General features: G+C 42.5%; 1 protein-coding gene across 1 annotated transcript in view; it reads right to left on the reverse strand.

The window, feature by feature from the left end:
- The window catches only part of Syap1 (synapse associated protein 1), a 29,617-nt gene that overhangs the window by 8,272 nt on the left and 1,241 nt on the right, over positions 1-20,104 (reverse strand). Inside the window, exons 2-5 of the mRNA XM_074063896.1 lie at positions 16,544-16,662; positions 15,705-15,771; positions 13,863-13,936; positions 7,529-7,668 (exon numbers count right to left, since the gene is read on the reverse strand). Coding sequence (XP_073919997.1) covers positions 7,529-7,668; positions 13,863-13,936; positions 15,705-15,771; positions 16,544-16,662 — 400 coding nt within the window. The remainder of the gene's footprint in view (positions 1-7,528; positions 7,669-13,862; positions 13,937-15,704; positions 15,772-16,543; positions 16,663-20,104) is intronic.

Consider the following 20,104-nt stretch of genomic DNA (forward strand, 5'->3'; position numbering starts at 1 on the left):
GCCCTTTCTAATCCCAGTGAGGGTCAAAGGAGATTCTCATTTGCTTTACAATTGAAAGCTGAACAAAAGGGAAAATAGAACAAGTCTCTTCTCCATCGCAAGAAAAGGCAAGTTACAGAAAGCCAAGAGAAACTCAGCAGTTCTTGGTATTTAAATGATGCCAATGCAGCCCTTGGCAGAAACAGGACGTTGCTGTGAGGTGGTGTGATTTACTTGGGGAACCAGAAGTAGAGCCCAGGACTCCACCAATCACTTGCTGTTTCCTGCAGGATTACATGCTTTTAAGCACCTGGAAGAAAGCACTGTGGGTGATGTTCCTTATGGAACAAAATGGCTCCCGGCTTGCTAATAAGGAGCACCCAGTGAGGTGGGAGATGATTATGGAAGTGTTTTTCTTGCGACACTGGTGATGGAACACAGAGTCTTGGGCATGCTAGGCAAGTGCTCTACCACTGAGCTACAGCCCTTTTTGGGTGCAGTGCAACCTGAGAATTCTCAGTGGTTCTGAAACTTGGATGTATATTAGATTCGCCTGGCATGGAGTATTGGAGCCCAAGTGGAGTGAGATAAGTGTCAATCCAGGTGGCCCAGAATGGAGAGTGGCTGAGCAGGGGAGGGAATGGAGGCAAACGTGACAGTTTGATTACCTGCAGGGAGGCTGACTGAAAAAGGACACCATTATGGATAGTGGAAACCAGGTTTCTTACTGTCAGAGAAGGGAGTTAAAAACATGGCAAGATGGAAATAAGAGTGGTCTTTGCTGTGAGATACCACCATGGGTGCTCGCTGGAATATGGCTGACTGCAGAGTGGGAGAAGAGAAACTTTGAGATGAGCCTGGATGAAAAGCAGGGAAGCACTCAAACAATGATGAGGATGAGTTAAAAGGACACAGAAGTCAGGTTTAACAGGCTCCCACTTGCCAAAGTGATGGTGATTTGAACATCAAAATAAATAATAAATAACGGGCTGGAGGCGAGGCTCAAGCAGTAGAGTACCTGCCTAGTGAAACCTGAGATAAAATCCCAGTACTGCCAAAAAGAAAAAGATCAGCCATTGCATAAAATGCATGAGTCCATATGAATATGGGTATGAGAATACATGAAAGTTTGATGAGGAACAGAATGTTAACAGTTTCAAAGTCCCTGCTCACAAAATACTAACTACATTGCCGGCGGGGGGGGGGGGTAGGGAAGGACAGGGTCCCATTACATAGCCTGGGCTGGCCTTGAACTTGCAATCCTTCCTGCCTCTGTCTTCTGAGTGCTGGGATTACAGATGTGCACCACCACACTCAGTATTAATTACTTTCAAAGAGGAAAAGAGTAACTAACATCAAGAAATCAACCAGATACCACCTTCATGAAGTGACAAAGTAGGAACAGAAGTGGACAAATGGCAGCGTATGTCACCCGAAAGGATGCAACAGACTGAAGGAGACTGATGAGACATGAAAACTACATGTGACCTGTGAATTTGAACTGGATCCTTTTGCTAAAAATGACATTGCTGAACAAATGTAAAAACCTAGAGTAGGGTTTGAGAATTCTATCATAATAATGTGTGAATGATCATGACCTGATTTAGATGGTCACACTGGAACTGTATGAGAGAAGGCTTGTTTGTTTCCAGGGAATGCACAATAAAACATTCAGAGGTGGGCTGCAGGCGTAGCTCAATGGTAGAACACTTACCTAGCATGTGCAAGGCCCTGGGTTCCATCCCCTGCACTCCCCCAAGAAGAGAAAAAGAATAATAATTATAATTATTACTCAAGAGTGATGAGGCATCAGGTTTTGAATGACTGAGGAAAAATTCTTTGGAGGCTGAGGCAGGAGGATTGCAAGTTCAAGGCCAACCTAAGCTACAAAGCAAGACCCTGTCTCACAATAACAATGACAAAAAACTCCCCAAAACACAACAAAATAACAAAAAGGTTTTAAAAATTAAAAAAACTCTTTGCATTGTACTTTCAATCTTTCTATAAACTTATGATTGCTTCAAAATAATAATTAAAAAATGGATGACTATACCCATCTCAGAGCAATTAAACTAAAATCTCAAGTGTGGAAGACAAAGCAAAACTAAACAAAAACATACATATGTGCTAAGTGTGGTAGTGGCTTATAGTCCCAGCTACTGGATTTTGCAAATTATTATTTTTTTTGGTTTGAACTCAGGGCCTCACTCTTGCTAGGCAGGCACTCCACCATTTGGGCCACTCCGCCAGCTCCTGTCCCAGCTAGGGATGATCATCTCTTTTTATTTATTTTTTTGTGGTACTGGGATTTGATCTTGGGGCCTCATGCTTGCTAGACAGATGCCACTCCATCAGTTCAAGGCTTATCTCTTAACAAAACAACAATAAAAGTACACACACACAAAGACATCCACATACTTCCCCAAGTTAAGGACACTCAAGGAATGGCTTTGGTGACCTGCAGGGTGTGTGCAAGTATTTTTGCTTGTTTCTGTTTTTGCCTGGGAGAGTTGCTCATTTTGTGTTCTAACAAAGGTTTCCTTCTAGTAGCAATAAAAGGGTGGGAAAAAGAAAGGTTGCGGGGTTCTTAGATGGGGTGGGGGAGTATGAAGGAAGAAAACGCTGAGATGCAGGCTTGGGAATCAGAACAGGGCTTGCCTTTGGTAAGACATTAGAACGCGTGGTCTACACATCAGTGAATGGTGAAGCTGGGCTGGGAAGCTAGCTTTTTAAGTGACAGAGGCACAAATCTACACAAGCTAGGCCAGGGAGCAAGGCGCAATTTGCTCTACAATATAGCTTATCTTTTATTAATTCCACCAATATTTACCCAGTGGCACAGGCAGCAGGCACCATGCTAGGCACTGCTGTAGGGGGTGTGGGGATGAGTAAGACAAGTTCTCTGCTATCATCACAGACGGTCTCAGGAATAATAACCGTTCACTTGTTAAGTTCTTATGAGGTATCAAGCAGCATTGCCCAAACCTAAGTCACAGAATAGCTGTGGTGATGTGTGCACCACTGCACCCAGCTCACAACTCTTTTTCTCATAACATCTCTTGAAAGCAGCTCTGTGAAAGGGAGATCTGGCTTGACAGCAGCTCATAAGAGGTTAAGGCTGACTACAAGTTCAGCTTGTCAAACAACAGTATGTGCAGCTGCTGAAAGAGCTAATGAAGCCGGGCGCTGGTGGCTCACACTTGTAATCCTAGCTACTTGGGAGGCTGAGATCAGGAGAATAGAGGTTCAAGGTCAGCCTGGGCAAATAGTCTGCGAGCCCCTGTCTCTCCAAACTAACCAGAGCAAAATGGGCTGGAGGTATGGCTCAAGCAGGAGAGTGCCTGCTTTGCAAATGTGAAGCCCTGAGTTCAAACCCCAGTCCCACCAAAGAAAAATGAACTTGGCCAAAAGTACACAAGATATGCTATGGTGCGCTCTTTTGCAATTAGATAACACATCATGTTCACTTTGGAGAATTCATTTTAACATCAACACGGACAACCCAGAGATATTTAGAGGCAAACCACCTTAGATGACAGGGGTCCAGAGACTAAGCTACCTGGGGGAACTAAGATTTGGGCCTGTTTGCCCCAATAAGTCCCAGGATTTTACACCACAACACTGGAGACACATGTGAGGGTGCCCTTCCCATGAGGTAGGGGGCTGCCTAACTAGCTTCAAGACCACTATGAGTTCTGAGCTCTAGGATGCATTCTACATGAAGCTTTGGATGTGTTATGTCTCCATGGTGACTCACGGACAGTTTTCTGTCTTGATGAATAAAAACAACCATTCAGACTGCTTTCTTTTCCAGACTCTCTCTTGATGTCGGAGAGGCACATTGCAGTAATCTGCGTCACCCCCTGGGCTATAGAAGACATACTAAAGGTTCCAAGCTGTCCTCTGATAAATCACTGAGAGCAGCACCTCCCAAACATTTATCTGACTACTTCAGCTTTCATGGCGTTAGTAACCCGTGAACATCCTCTGGGAAGCACTGGGCAAATGTTACAGCCTGAGGCTGGAAAGGACCTGTGATTTCCCTACTGTTGTCAGAGCCTCAGAGGGGGTCTGTGACATACCAGTAGGGCCTTATCTGGGTCATGCATCAGGCTGTCATAGTGGAAGTGCTAATGTACTAATGTGCATTTTGAAATACAGAGTAAGCGTTTTGTTTTCTAAAGTGTTCCTAGGTAAGGATGGCTTCTGTCCAGAAACAGTATTTCAAATGATCAAAGCTGCACATCTGTGTGTCAGGGAAAAAAAGTTCAGAAGCTCTATATTTGTGTATGATGGCTTACTTGTTTTTATACTGTGTGGTTTGTATTTTTTGCTTGTTTTCAGACAGGGTCTTGCTATGAAGCCCTGGCTAGCTTTGAACTCGCGATCCTCTTGCCTCAGCCTCTGGAGTGCTGGGATTATCATGTGTGACCATGCATGGCTCTACATTATTTTATGATGGAAATTTTCAACAAAATGAAAGTAGGAATAGTAGAAAAATGAACCCCATGTACCAGTGATCTACCCTTCATGATTACCAGAATATTTTCCCTTCCTCTGTACACATGCTTTTCTTTGGGTAAGGGTCTGACTATTTTAGGGGAATGCCAGATGCCATATCCTTTCACCTGCATTTCAGTAAGTATTTCTAACAGGTAAGGGCTCATAAAATATAACGAACATTGCTGGGCATGGTGTTTCAAGCCTATAATCCCAGCACTCAGGAAGCGGAGGCAGGAGGATTGTGAGTTGTTCGAGGTCACCCTGGGCTACGTAGCAAGTTCCAGGTCAGCCTGAACTACATAGTGAGACCCTGTCTTAAAACATCTCCCTAAGAAACAAAAACCCCATAATTTTTAAGTCATTCTGAACAAAATCAGTGGTAGAACTGGAATTAAAGTATTCAGCCTATGAAAATCAGAAACACTAATCGCCAAATACCAATTCTCCAAAGCTTTCAAAAATCTAAAATTACTGTCAGTAGAAAGAGAAGATCCACAACTGCCAAGAAACAAAACTGTGGACGCTACATACCTGTCATGAGCACTCTAAGCCACAGGTCCCAGTGACTCAGGGCCTCTTGATGGCCTTGACATGAGTCACAGCAGGGAGCCAACCTGTGGGCTAGCATGATTGGAATGGTCAAGGTGATGGAGCCATCAGCTGCGAAGCCCACGTGGACCACAGAGCCCAGGTACTTTTCCCTTGGAATCAGTTACATAGAATAGGCGGGAACTCAAATTCTAAGATGAAAAAGCTTGAAACAGACACACGCAATATGCATCTATACCTACATACACACGCATATCTAGGCAAAGTCAATTCTTAGGGTTTTGGGAGCATATGCAATAAAAGCTTAGAAGGTTTTATTTAATTTATATTTTTGTTGGTGTGCCTGCGGTTTGAATTCAGGGCTTCATGCTTGTAAAGTAGGCGCTTTACCTCTTGAGCCACACCTCCAGTTCATTTTGCTTTGGTTATTTTGGAGATGGGGGGGTCTCACAAACTATTTGCTCAGGCTGGCCTTGAACCTCAATCCTCTCAGTATTAGCCTCCTAAATAGTTTAGGATTACAGACGTGAGCCACCAGTGCACAGCTGGTACATTTTTTTATATCCCTCAGTAAAAATAGCTATTTTAGACACAGTCTAAAGATGAAATTTGTCATGAGATTTTAGCCATAAAACACATACATTCTTTTGGGCGTATAAGGTAAAGTTGTGGAAATTCACCACCAACATGTTAATAATTATGAAGAGAAGAGTTTCACTCAATAAAGAAAAAATTCTATCTAACTGGTTTGCCAAGTCCAGAAGGACATCTCCAAAGTGCTACTCTTACATAGACAAAGGACCTGTGCTGCTGTGTGGACCCAAGGGTTAGGGAATATTTGTCAAAATTCCTATGTGGCCAGCTAAACATAGCAAAACAAACATGTGCTCCCTCTGAAAAAACCACAGAATTAACAGAAAAGGAATTACACAAATAAATCCCACAAGGACAATGAGAAAGGAGAGGGAAGGACAGTAGAAGGTAAAAAGTCAACAGGCACCGGGCGCTGGGAGTTCACGCCTGTAATCCTAGCTACTTGGAAAACACAGATCAGGAGTATGGCAGTTCCAGGCCAGCTTGGGCAAAATGAAAGCAAGATCCTATCTCAAAAATACCCAGCACAAAAAAGGGCTGGCAGAGTGGCACTAGTGGTAGAGCACCTGTCTAGAGGACCTGAGTTCAAACCTCAGTACTGCAGGGAAAAAAAAGTCAACAAATAGTAATTTACCTTGTTGACCAGAGAAAGCTTCATTGTGCTGCCTGCAGAAGGGCAACTAGCAAGAAACAGGCCTGTTTACTGGGCAGAGGCTTGGAAAGATCTAGAAGGAGAGGCAGTAGGCAAGTCTGAAGGAAGGCCAGGCTCCACACAGGAGTAGCGGGGAGATGGCTTTGGTGTCCCGCCCTGCCCTTGCCATGAGGCAGAGACAGTTAGTTTACTATGTGGGACTCAGGCATGGCTGGTACAGTTGAGAATGGGGCTATGACCACCATACTGAAGCTACAGGGGTCAGGGGACAGTCTGCACACTGACTGATGACAGGCCAGGTCCCTCATGCTACTTGCTCATAGCTATTGAGCCTTGCCAGCTCAAAAGGCCTGTCCCAACATACTTTCAGTACAGTGCCATAACTGCAAAAGGACAAGTAGGGAGAGTCTGTAACATGAATGAATGGCAGAGCCAAAACAAAGATTCTGAGAAAGCTGCATAGAAAGAAGAGTATTTCAAGAAAACTTTAATTTTTATCCTCAGGGAACAGTAAGATCCTGCACCCACAGAGCAAGGATAAAACTGCTATAAAAAAGAGAAAATCCGGCTGAAGTGTGGCTCAAGTGGTAGAGTGCCTGCCCAGTAAGTGCAAGGGCCCTGAGTTCAAACCCCAGTGCTGCAAAAAAGAGAACACTGAGAAATAAGAAGGAACGCTGACTTTAAAAACACAAAGCCCAACAGAGTCACAGAGAGGAAATGCGCCCTCTGCTGGTGGGTGCGTAGGGAAAGCCTCACAGAACACATTGCGCTGCCCTGGAGCATACTTGGACAGAGATTTTCAGAGTTGGGAAGGCCTTTGGTGGAAGGAAAACCCCAGGGACAGAACAAGAACACAGCTGCTGGAGAGTGCAGCCTGGATATAAAACATGGTCAACGTAGGAAAAGGAGGGTGCCTTTAATTCTAAAAAGGCAAAGGTCCTGATGAGTTTTGTAGACCTCAATTTTATCAGGGCAGACCCATGGCAGGGCACATTTGTTATTTCTGAAGGAAAATGTGTTCCTCCTCCTAACTGGAGTAAGAAAGTACATCTCATCCCCACCCCAAATTTCCTGCCAAGCCTGCCCTCGGTTTCAATTCTATGGCATCCTGGCAGCTGGGAGCTGCTGAGGGGCTACAGGGCCCCTCCTTTTAATGACTCTTCTCTGACACTGCGCGCACAACCAGGCCATTAGAAAACAGAAGTCACTGCAGGGTGAGCGGCGACTATAGTTTGAGAACACAGCACTTACAGTTTAGGAACAAGGGCAAATCTCATTTTGCTTAGCAGCTCATCCTCCTGCAGCATGACCAAGGCAATGGGGTATATCTGATCAAAGTCAAAGTTAAACTGCACACCGGCCGGAGGGTCACGAAGGAAATTTCTCTTGTCCTTTCATGAAGGAGGGAGAAAAACAAAGGGGAAAACCACAAAAAATGGAATTAACAGATCACACTGTCTCGTGAGTTGAACAAGTGTTGAATTCTACCTATAGCCTCAGTCACAAAGTCCACTGATCACTCACTGACCTACCTGTGTAAGAGGTGGGAGAACAAGCAATCCTTCATGTATTCTCATGCGTTTTCTAACTCACCCAGACAGAGCCTCTTGGGAGGCCAGGCAATTCAATCATGTGACTACTTGAACTCACAGAGTTAGAAATCATATCAACACATTTGTTTTAGTGGCACCTTTAGGTATGTGAAAACGATGTAAATCTCTGTTAGAAACATTCGAACTCGTAGTTGTAGAATCAGTGACCCAGTGGGCACATGAAAAAGATGAATTCCATGACACACTTCATTTCTTAAACATGCCCAGACCATGCTTTGCCTTCCCACCAAACTTGAACTCAAGGCCTACATCCTGAGCCACTCCACCCGGCCTTTTTTGTGATGGGATTTTTTGAGATAGGGTCTCGCAAAGTATTTGTCTGGGCTGGCTTTGAATCTCGATCCTGCTGATCTCTGCCTCCTGAGTAGCTAGGATTACAGGCGTGAGCTACCAGCACCCAGAAGGTCCCCACTTCTTGGACAAGGCTCTACCACCACCATCTCTACTGAGTTCCAGTCTCAGTCCCATACAGAGACTGAGGGGCTTGGACTGTGATGGTGACTGAGACAGAGTGGTTCTTCTTCTCAGAGTGCATATAGACCCTTGCTCAGTGCTCACATGGGGGCCAGGGGCTCACCCCCAATACCTGGCCTATTTGCTGAGGATCCATGAAGCAAGCACTTCCATCCTTGCTTTCCCGATGAAGAAACAGGATTAGGGAAGCAAAATGGCTTGCTCAAGGTCAGGCATGTGCTCTACTGAGTAGCAGAGCCAGGGCTCCAAGTATCATGCCAGCACCCCACCCAGGTTAGTGCTTCTCATTCTAGCAGAGCTGCAAAGTCAATGTGCTGCATATCTATTTCCCAAGCTCTGCCTCTTTAATCAAGGAAAATCACGTGACTCTACAAGAGGCACACTGCTACAGGGCGCGACACCACCACAGCAATGGTAAGACAGAGCGCTCCTGCCACCTTGGGTTTACTAACCTAGAAGTTAGTGCTTCCAACCTGTTCACGCAATCCTTTCAACTGATCATTGCTGCAGACTTGGCCTATTTCATTTAACATTGTTTTGCAGTGTAGAGAATGGAACCTAGGGCCTTGTGCATGCTAGGCAAGCCCTCTACCACTGAGCCATACCTTTAATTTTTTTGGTAGTGCTGGGGATTGAACCTTACCACTTGACCTATGCCCTCAGCCCTTTTGTTCATACTTTGTTTTTGACATAGACTCTTACTAACTTTGCCTGGGCTGTCCCCAAATTCACAATCCTCCTGCCTCCACTTCCCAAATAGTTGGGATTACAAGCATGTGCCACCATGCCTAGCTTCCTTAGACAAGTGGTTTTTTAAAAATTTTTAAATTCATTATTTTAGCTTTTTAGAGCTGGGGATTGAAGCCAGGGCCTTGAGCATGCTATAAGCATGCACTCTATTGAGCTATACTCCCAGCCCTCCTTTCTGTGAGTTTCTGATGCAAAAGATATTGTGCTAGGACGTCTGCATGAGGGGAAGGAGGAAAAGAAATTGTCTCCCTTCCACTCTTTCTTGCCCTGCCATAAATCTGTCTTCTTTTAAATGCATACTACAAATAACAACATTAAGTAAACTCCTCTTTTTTGGTGGTACTAGGGTTTGAACTCTGGGCCTCACACTTGCTAGACAGGCACACTACCACTTAAGTCACTTGACAGTCCTTTTTTTTTGCATTGGGTATTTTCAAGATGGAGTCTTGAGAACTATTTGCCCAGGCTGGCTTTGAGAATCCCAATCTCTGCCTCCTGAGTAGCTAGGATTATAGGCATGAGACACTTGTGCCTGGCCAAGTGAATCCTTTATGCTGCTGAATTCAGGCTTAGGATACCAAAAACTAAGGGACATAGAATCCACAATCCAATACACAATCAACACATTGACAAAATGTATCATACATTTAGTCATGAGAGTTCACTAAAAATTGAGTCTCAGTCAGGCATGCTGGTACATTCTGTAATCTCAGCACTTGAAAAGTAAAGGCAGAAAGATGGTGAGTTCAAGGCCAGCGAGGGTTTACATAGTGAAATCATCTCAACACAAAACACTCCAGGTGCTGGTGGCTTATGCCTGTAATCCTAGGTACTCAGGAGGCAGAGATTTGAAGCCAGCCCAGAAAATAGTTCAAGAAACCCTATCATGAAAAAACCCATCACAAAAAAGGGCTGGTGGAGTGGCTCAAGGTGTAGGCCCTGAGTTCAAACCCCAGTACCACAAAGGAAAAAAAAAGTATCATTAAAAAGATATTCAGTTTAACATTGTGTTAGAGAAAATGTTCCCACCATGGAAGATTCTCATTATGGGTTCTGACTGCACTGTCAGATTATAATGCGGAAATTGTGGCACAGAAACACTGTGAATCTATAGTGTGCCTGGGCCCACAGGTACAGTACTACGCCCAACCTGCAGGGACTGTGAGAGGCTCTGTGTTTCTCTGGACCACTTCTCTTCTGTTAGCCAAGAAGGAAGTGAAGTGAAAATGCTGTGGATTATCTGACCCTGGAGAGGCCAAATTTACTATGGGATGAGGATGACTTTGAATTCCTCTGAGCTGGAACACAAATCAGCTGATTAGTATGAAAAGGGACATCCTCCTATCACTGCTTCTCCTATAGACAGAGCAGAATAAGCAAAGCAAAAAGTTGCTGTTTTGGACCCAACAGTTAGAATGGTTTGTTTCTGTTCTGGTTTTTTGTTTGTTTGTTTTGTTTTTGGTCGTGCAGGGGATTAACCCCAAGGCCTCATGGATGCTAAGCAAGTACTTTGCCATTCAGGTATACCTCCAGCCCTACTCTATCTAAAATATATATACATATATATATATATATATATATATATATATATATATATAATATATTTCTTATAAATATGATATGATATACTCACATTAAAAAAAATTCAAACACTCAATAGAAGCATGGAATCAAGAATCCCAAGCCAGGCAGTGGCTCACACCTATAATCTTAGCTACTTGAGAGGCAGAGATTGGGAGGATGAAGATTTGAAGCCATTTGGGACAAAAAGTTCCTCAGACTCCATCTCAACCAATAGCTGAGCACAGTGGCGTCCACTGTCATCCCAACTATGCGGGAAGCACAAATAGGATTGTGGTCCAGGTTGGCCCAGGAAGAAAGCAAAAGCCTATCTCAAAAATAACCAATACTAAAAGAGGCTGTCTTAAGCTGGGCACCAGTGACTCACAACTCACACCTGTAATCCTAGCTACTCAGGAGGCAGAGATAGGAGGATCATGGTTTGAAGCCAGCCTGGGCAAATAGTTCTAAAGATCCTATCTTGAAAATACCCAACACAAAAAAGGTTTGGTGGAGTGGCTCAATTGGTAGAACGTGTGCCTACCAAGTGTGAGGCCCTGAGTTCAAACCCCAGTACTGCCAAAAAGGGAAAAAAAAAAAAGGCTGGCTGAATGGCTCAAGTGTGGAGCGACTGCCTAGCAAGTATAACGCCTTGAGTTCAACCCCCAGTACCACCAAAAAAAAAAAAAAGAATAATCCCAGCTCAGGAGGCATGGCTTAAGTGGTAAAGTGCTTGCTCAGCCCTCAGTTCGAACCCTAAAAACACCAAAAAGAAAAACAAGCCACTTCCCCACCAAACAACAACAAGAAGTCAGATGCGATGGTACAAGCCTGTAATCCCAGCATTCGGAAGACTGAGGCAGGATTTTGAATTCAAGGCCAGACCTGTTTCAAGAACACAAAACAAAAATACCAAAGAATCTCACCAGTTACAGGCAACTTCCAGTTCAATATCTGCTCTCCTGAACCTCCCTCTACAGGCAAGATTTGACATAAACAGGAAAGTACTCCACGTCTGCGCTCAGCTGCCTTTCCTTTTCACTCAAGGTCAAATAACTTTCTAGCTCCAATGGCCACATGGAATAAGCTATAATTTATCATAACTTACTTAGCCAGGCCTAGTTCAGTAGTCATTTAGATATTTCTAATCTGTCACAAAGAATTCTGAAAGCAACATACTTTACAAAAAAGTCAGCTTTTATTTCCAAGAGTACAATTATTTTGATACATAAGACAACTGAAGGAAGAGTTCTACTACGTTTTTTTGTTAGAAAAAACAGTGGAGGCAGAGGTGGGGTAGGGGAGTAGCTCAGTGGCAGAGCACATACTTAGAATACTCCAGGCCCTGGGTTCAATCCCCAGTGCCTACTGCTCTCCCCGCCACTCTCCCCCGCCAAAAAAGCATGAAAACCACTGGTAACAGTACAAAGATCTATTAATGGAGTTATGTTCCTTGCAGTGAGCTAGGTGATGAGGGTAAAAAGATCAACCAGGCCTTTGCTCTCTGGGAGTTCACACCCTGGTGGAGAACACAGATAAGCGTAACATGTGAGCATCTCAGTCCCCTCACCTATCCAGTGGTAATAAAAGCTTCAGCTACTTTGCAGATGAGCTATGAGGTTCCAACAGATAGTGTGTGGGAAAGTGCTTTCTGAAACTGTCAGGTACCAAACCATTGCTAGCTGGTATAGTATAGCTACACTTCCTGTGAAGTCCTGAGATAACATTTCGTGGACCTGCATACAGAATTTTGTCTCTATCAATTTCAGTTTCCAACAAATACATAGGTAAAGAGAAAATATAGAATACAATCATTTCATTCACAAGAATTAAGAGTAAGACTTAAAAACTTCATAGGGTAGTGTTTCTCAAAAGATTATCTTAAAGAACCTTAGGGCTGGGGATATGGCTTAAGAGGTACAGTGTATGCCTAACAAAAGAACCTTTTCATTTTTTTTTTGTAGTACGGGGAATTGAACTCAGGGCCTCTACCACTTGAGCTATGCTCCTAGTCCTTTTGTTTTTGAGGTAAGTGTCCAGGTAACTTTGCTCAGGTTGGCCCTAGAACTTATAGTTCTCCTGCCTCTGCCTCTTGACTAGCTGGAAATTCAGGCATGTGCCACCATGCCCAGCATTATAAAAGAATTTTTTTTTTTTGTGGCTGTACTGGGGTTTGAACTCAGGGTTTCACACTTGCTAGGCAGACACTCTACCACTTGAGCCACTCCAGCAGCCCTGTTTTGTGTTGGGGTTTTCAAGATAAGGTCTCGAGAACTATTTGCCTGGGGCTGGCTTCAAACCTCGATCCTCCTGATCTCTGCCTCCAAGTAGATAGAATTACAGGTGTGAGCAACCTGCATTCGGTTGAATCATTTGAAGGCTTAAAGAATGGTTTTACAGTATAGGCTATACTTTTACACTATGAAAAAAAGAACTTAAGATAGCTAATTGAAAGTTATTTTAATTTTTGGTGAGACTGGGATTTGAATTCAGTGTTTCATGTTTGCAAAGAAGGTACTCTACTGTTTGAGTCACACCTCCAGTCCATTTTGCTTTGGTTATTTTTGGAGATGGGAGTCTTGTGAACCATTTGCCTGGGCTGGCCTTGAACTGTGATCCTCCTGATCTCAGCATCCTTAGTAGCTAGGATTACAAGTAAGAGCCATGGTGCCTGGCTCAAAGTTAGTTTAAAAGGCTGGAGGTGCAGCTCAATGGGAGAGCACTTGTTTATCATATGCAAGGGACTGGGTTTGATCCCCAGAACCACAAAAACAAAACAAAACAAGAACACCAGAATGTTATTAAGACAATAGTGAATGCTGATATGAATGTTCCTAACATTTCAAAATGTTTAAAAAATGTGCAAGCCACACCTATAATCCTAGCACTTAGAAGGGGGAGGCAGAAGGATCTTGAGTTTGAGGCCAGTCTGGGCTATACAGTGAGTTGCAAGCTAGTCTAGGCCCCAAGGAAAAAAAACAAACAAACAAAAAACTGTATAGAAGAAAAAAATTGGGCTGGAGGAGGTGTGGCTCAAGTGGTAGAGGGCCTGCCTAGCAACTGCAAAGCCCTGAGTTCGAACCCCAGTACCACCAAAAAAAAATTCTGCTAAGGATAAAGTCATGCCAACAGAGATGCACCATGACAGGAAGAAAGTTGTTCTATCCAGGGTATCACAAGATACTTACAGCAGATAAAGCCAAGATTTGTTGTTGAATTGTTTCTTCATCATTACTGTCAACCCATGGGGGCACAGCTGCTTCTATACAGAAGAAAGGAGAAAAAAAAAGATTATAATAGTTATGCTGCAAGCTATAGTTTCAAAAACTGAGGAAGTTTCTACTTGTCCATTTGAAATAGCAATTTACCACTAACTTCCAAATGTGAACATTCATTGTAATATCCAGACTTAATTTTGTGCATGTATGCATTTGGTCAAAAATCACTCTACTTGAATGACACTGTTGAGAAATCATCTGATGACACCTTAACCAGATAATCAAAATCAGTATCAGCAAGAAGGAGGAGAAGGACACTGTGAGCCTCCAGACATGATATCCTAGGGCGGGCACAGCACTGCCTATGTGGTTTTCTGGCCAAGAATGCATAACCTGAATCTAATTATGAGGAATTATCAGAAAGAGCCCAAATGTGGAAGAATCTATGAAAAAAAGGAAGAGTGGTATTCTTCAAAAACATTAATATCATAAAAGACAAAGACTGCTGGAACATTCCAGAGTAAAGTTGGCTAAGAGACATGACAAAGAATCCAGTATCTTATCTTCAACTGGATTCTGGACTGAGGGGCAGAGTGTTATAAAGGACATTATTGGGTCAACTGACAAAATTAATAGCTGAATGGCAGATTCAAGTATTATATGACTGCTACATTTCCTAATGTCATTAACTATAGTGAGATTATGAAGGAGAATACCCCTAATTCTTAGGAAGTGCACGTTGAATGGAAGAGGAAAAAGGGGACACAGCAACACTGAGCAGTAGCTAGAGAAAGTACACAAATAACAAAGCAAATGAAGTAAGATGAACAGTAAGTACTGGGACGTGGGTATTTTATGTACTATTTTTATTCTTGCAACTTTCCTATAAATTGAATTTTTTTTCCAAATAAAAAGATTTTCAGAAAGTCACTGTAATTGATTCATGACAAAAGGTATTGAGGAGGACTGGAGGTATGGCTTAAGTGGTAGAACATCTGCCTAGCCAGAGCGAAAAACCCATGTACCACCAGAGGAAAAAAAAAAAAAAAAGGTGATGATAAATGATTAGGCCAGGTGAAGGGGTGTGTACCTGTAGTCCCAGGTACTTGAGAGGATGAAGCAGGAGAATCCAGGAGTTCAAGGCCAGCCTGGGGTACATAGTGGGACCCTGTCTTGAAAACAAAAACTAAGGTAGGAGTGTGGCTCAAGTGATAGAGTGCCTGCCTCGCAAGTATGAGGTCCTGAGTTCAAACCCCAGGTCTGAGGGAAAAAAACAAAACAAAAAACAGTTCTGAGAAGAAAAAAAAAAAACACCTAAAACAAAACAAGGGATTAGGAATGAGAAAAAGGTTTTCAAAAGTTTTTGAAGGCAAGTGAAAGAAAATGACAAATCAAAGATAATAAATAGGGCTGGAATCAAAGAACAGCAAGATGTCACACACCCAGCCCATGTGCTTGGAACTCACTGTAAGTACTGTGCCAGACAACAACTGGCCACCCCCTGAGGAGACATGTCCCACAAAGGTTTCCTTGTGGTGATGTGGGAGCCTGATCTTGGACTAGGAGGTCCCACCTCCCATACATATTTTTGAATTCTCAGAGCCTTAGTGTAAGTGTAGCATATCATAGGTGCTTAACTTCGCAGGGGTATCTGGGGTTGTAAGGTTAGTGGTAGAGTGCTTGCTTAGCATGTGCAAGACCCTGGGTTCAATCCCCAGCACTACAACACACACACACACACACACACACACACACACCACATACACACACACAGAAACTTGGCAGGTTAGGTAGGACAAACGTATACAATACCAGACTTCTTTGTCTGCTGTTCCTCAAGAAATTTTTTCTGTTCCTTTTGAAAATCTCCGATAATTGTCTGTTAAATAAAAACATGAAGAGTCAAATTACTTTGCAAAGTTTACTATTAAATAAGAATTACATTCAACATTTTAAGTCTATTTGAGACATTTTATTCATTTTTTTGGATAAAAGGCTAAAAAATGATATTTCTCCATTAATTTTAAATACACAACTTCCTTGACACATTATCTCTTCAAATGCAAAAATAAAATGAGTTGAAAACTGAACTTTTGTATTATTCCATAAAATAAGACAAGTTGCTTTTCATTCTAAGACTATACATAACAAAAATATCTAAATAATATATCTAAGGCTTAATTGATAATTACCAACATAAATCAAAATTCCCTAGGTCTGCATCTTAGCACTGGAAAAAACCAACAAACTCACTTTATTTAGTCTTAAAAGAGTTGTTCCTAATGGGCAAGGATGTTAAAAATTTACCAAATGATGCAAAGGCATACATATATCCTTAAACAGTTATAGTTTAAACTCACAACCAAAGTTGTTTTTTTTTTTTGAGATAGGGTCTCCCTACGTAGCCTAGGCTAGCCTCCAACTCACAATTCTCCTACCTCAGCCTCCCAAGTGCTAAAACCAAAGTTAGATATTATACTCTAGCCACTTGTAATACAAAGAGAAAGAATAACCAAGAATCTCAACGATTAAGCTTTTTATCAGAATGATATGTTATCCTACTTGGGTTGGAAGGATCAGAGGAAGGGATGGTTATATTAGCTGCTAATGAATTTCATAAATTTCTACTTCCCAAAGATATTTAAATGTACCTTATCAATAATGTCATCTATTTTTCCTTCTTCTACAGATTTCTTTATTGTCTGCGCTGCCTCAGCAACTGATTCAGTTATCCTTTTTGTGGCAGCACTTGCAAAGCTAAATAGATAATCTGTAAAGGATAAAGAGAGTCTATGTTTCATTCAAGTACAATGGTTATTAGAGTTTTCCATCGGTATCTGTGGGGGGAGTCTGTTTCAGGAATCCCTCCCCCTCAGACTCCAAAATGTGGATGCTCAAGTCTTACATAAAATGACACAGTTGTCTATGGCCAAACCACCCTGAACGTGCCCGATCTTGTCTAAAATGAAATAGTTTTTAAGCTGGGCACTGGTGGCTCACACCTGTAATCCTAGCTACTCAGGAGGCAGAGATCAGAAGGATGGAGGTTTGAAGCCAGATAGCCAGGCAAATAGTTTACAAGGCCCTATCTTGAAAATACACAATACAAAACAGGGCTGGAGATATGGCTCAAGTGACAGAGTGCCTGCCTAGTAAGCATGAGGCTCTGAGTTTAAACCCCAGAACCACAAAAAGAAAAAGAAAAAGAAAAAGAAAGACATACTATTTGCATAGGATTTATTTATGAACATTCTCCCATATACTTGTATTCTTTAAATCATCTCTATGTATAACACCCAACTCAATGTAAATGATATGTAAATAACTGTATGGAATAATGACGAGAAAGAAGTCTGTACATGTTAGTACAGATATAATTTCTTCTCTTCCAAATATTTTCGGTCTGCAGTTAGTTGAATCAGAGGATGGGGAACCGGTGGATATGGACAGCTGACTATATAAGTGATTTTTCCCTTAAAGAAATCTTACAACAATCTAAATCGATAAGGCCTGTCCCCTGTTACAAGGACTTGCAACAAGGAATGAGAAGCATCACTTTCTCAAAGAACTGGTGATCCACACAGGGCCTTCAAGTCATCTCTTTCAAAGAGCATTGGCACGTTCCAACCCTCTCCCAGCCGTTTCAAACTCTTCTTGCCCATCTTAAGTCTCTGGTTCTAACTTACTTCAGTAAATGACCCCTCCTGCTTTACAAGATAATACAAGAATAAGGCTCCTGTATATTTCCTTCCTTTCTAGACACCAGGTATCTACCCCACCTTTATTTTCTCCTTCTTCTTTCCTGTTTAAAGAAAAAGAAAGTTCCACTCTTCCTAGATTTATCTCATGATAAATCTGGGGAAAATTTGAATATACAGAAATCTTGGCAAGCCCTAAAAGAAATACAAATCCTTCTTAACCAGTAATAATGATAAAATATGTAGAAGATTAAAATTGGCACACCTCAACTTTCACGTTTAGACCAAAACACTAAAGTAGCTCTCTTGAGGACCTGAAGATCTATCAAGGCTCTACAGCACTATAAGGCCCATGTATAGACAAATATTATTTCAAAGTTCACATGAGCTTCAGGAACAGACCAGAGGCAGGTTCTGAAGCTGGATCTGGGTGAAGCTTACTTCTGTTACTTATACCTGTGGAGGGGGCACACCAGGCTGGTGGACTCTGATAAGAATGGCAAAGTGAGCTTGGCATACCTGACTGTATTGTCACTCTGTGGGTGGGAACAGGCAGCTTGCAAAGGCCTCTGGAAGCAGTACTGTCCTCTAATATAATGACCCTTTCTCCACCTTCCCATTACTCTACTTCCTCCCATTGGGTCTGGGGGCATTTATGTGCCAACCATATCAACACTCCATTATGACTACACTGCAGGAGGGTACTTATCTCAGGCCCTCACCATTGTCCTAGCTTCATCTACATTGGTATGACCATGCAGAAATTCTTTACTACCTCCAAGGAAGTCTCAAATGTTACTGGCTTGAAATACTAGTTCCAGCCTCCCTTCACCTGGCTAACTATACACCCCATGATCTCTACTTAAATATCACTTCTCCTCAGGAAACGTTCCCTGGCTCCTTGTCTAGAGGTGCCCCTGAGATGTGTTCCCTCGGCTCTATCAGCAATATCCATGATACTCTATCAATTGTTTGGTTAATGTCTTCTCAGCCAAATTAAAGGCCTATCCTAAGCTCCAACAGGGTAGGGACTATCTGATTTAACCTGGTCATTCCCAGAGGGTGACCACCACCAAGTACTGTTGAATGGGGAGTGACCTAATAAATGCTGATCTTTCATTATTTATCACTGGTTATGACAAGTCTAGCTACACAAAGTGGTGATGATAAAATGGGTAGTCGAGCTACACTGCTATGTAAAACTCTTCTTTGCAGATAAAGAAACCTAAAGTTCTGGCCTGGTGGAGTGGCTCAAGTGCTAGAGCACCTGCCTAGCAAGGGTGAGGCCCTGAGTTCAAACCCCAGTGCCACCAAAACAACAAAACAAAACAAAAACCCTAAGTTCTAAAAGGACAGGGATCCTTTTAAGATTTTCTCAGAAATCTATTTTTAATTCAAAACTGCCATTTTAAACTAAGGGAGAAATGTTATTTAAAATTGGTATTTAAGCACAATAATCTCAATTCTCAAATTTTATGACTCCCTGGGTAGTGTCCATTTCTAAGCCAAAAAGAAAGAGAAGAAAAAAAGAAAGAAAGCAATCAAAGACAAGACAAACAAATTAGTCATTAAACAAAGGTGCGGCACTCAGAGAAGGATGAACAGTCTCCAGACTGTCCAGAATGGCCTGGACGCTGGGGTCAGTGGGAGTGAGAAGCAGGAGATCACGACGAGAGATTTTTGGCAAGAAGCCCAGAAAGATGAGAAATGGTTTATTAATTCTGCAAGTGATCAACTCACATCAAGTTAAAGACAGTTTTTTAAGTGGCTAGGAAAATATTGAGAAAGAAAAGAGTTAACAGGGGCTGGGAGAGTGGTTCAAGCAGTAACTGTACTACCCAGCAAGCAAGAGTCCCTGAGATCAAACCCCGATGGGGTGGGGGGGGGTGAGAAGACTTAACAGGAGTACAACGTCCACTCAGGAACGTAGGCACTAAGCAAAGGTCTGAAATGAAGTAGCCAGCAAAGAAGGAAATCAAATTCCAACATTTGCAAGTGAGTATGAATGAGCAGACTTATTATGGAAGATAAGCTGTGAGCAGATAGCTGCACTTTTGCTTTGTTTTTTTGAGACAGAGTCTTGCTATTTAGTCCAGGCTGGTCTTGAATTCACAATCGTCCTGCCTCAGCCTCCCAAGTGCTGGGATTACAGGTGTGCACTGCCATGGCCAACATACTAGCTAACATTTAAAGTAGTTGTTCTATCTTCATTTTCATTATTCACGACCTTCCTGGGAAGAGGAGTAGGTATAATTTGCCAAGTTTACAGAAAAATGGTTTGTCCAGCATGATAGGGGTAGACCTTGCTCACTGCCAAGTCAATAGCCTAACTCCCTCCTCCTTGCCAAAACAACCCCAATTTTGGTGGATGCCCACCTGGTCAGCAGAGAAAATGAATCTTGACAAGTCTGCACCAAGGTAATGACACTGCCTCTTCCAGAAACTGCCTGAATCTTTCTTTCTTTCTTTTTTTTTCTTTGTGATACTGGGCTTTGAACTCAGGATCTTGCACTT

The sequence above is a fragment of the Castor canadensis genome, chromosome X (genome assembly GCF_047511655.1).
Source record: "Castor canadensis chromosome X, mCasCan1.hap1v2, whole genome shotgun sequence".
NCBI lineage: Eukaryota > Metazoa > Chordata > Mammalia > Rodentia > Castoridae > Castor > Castor canadensis.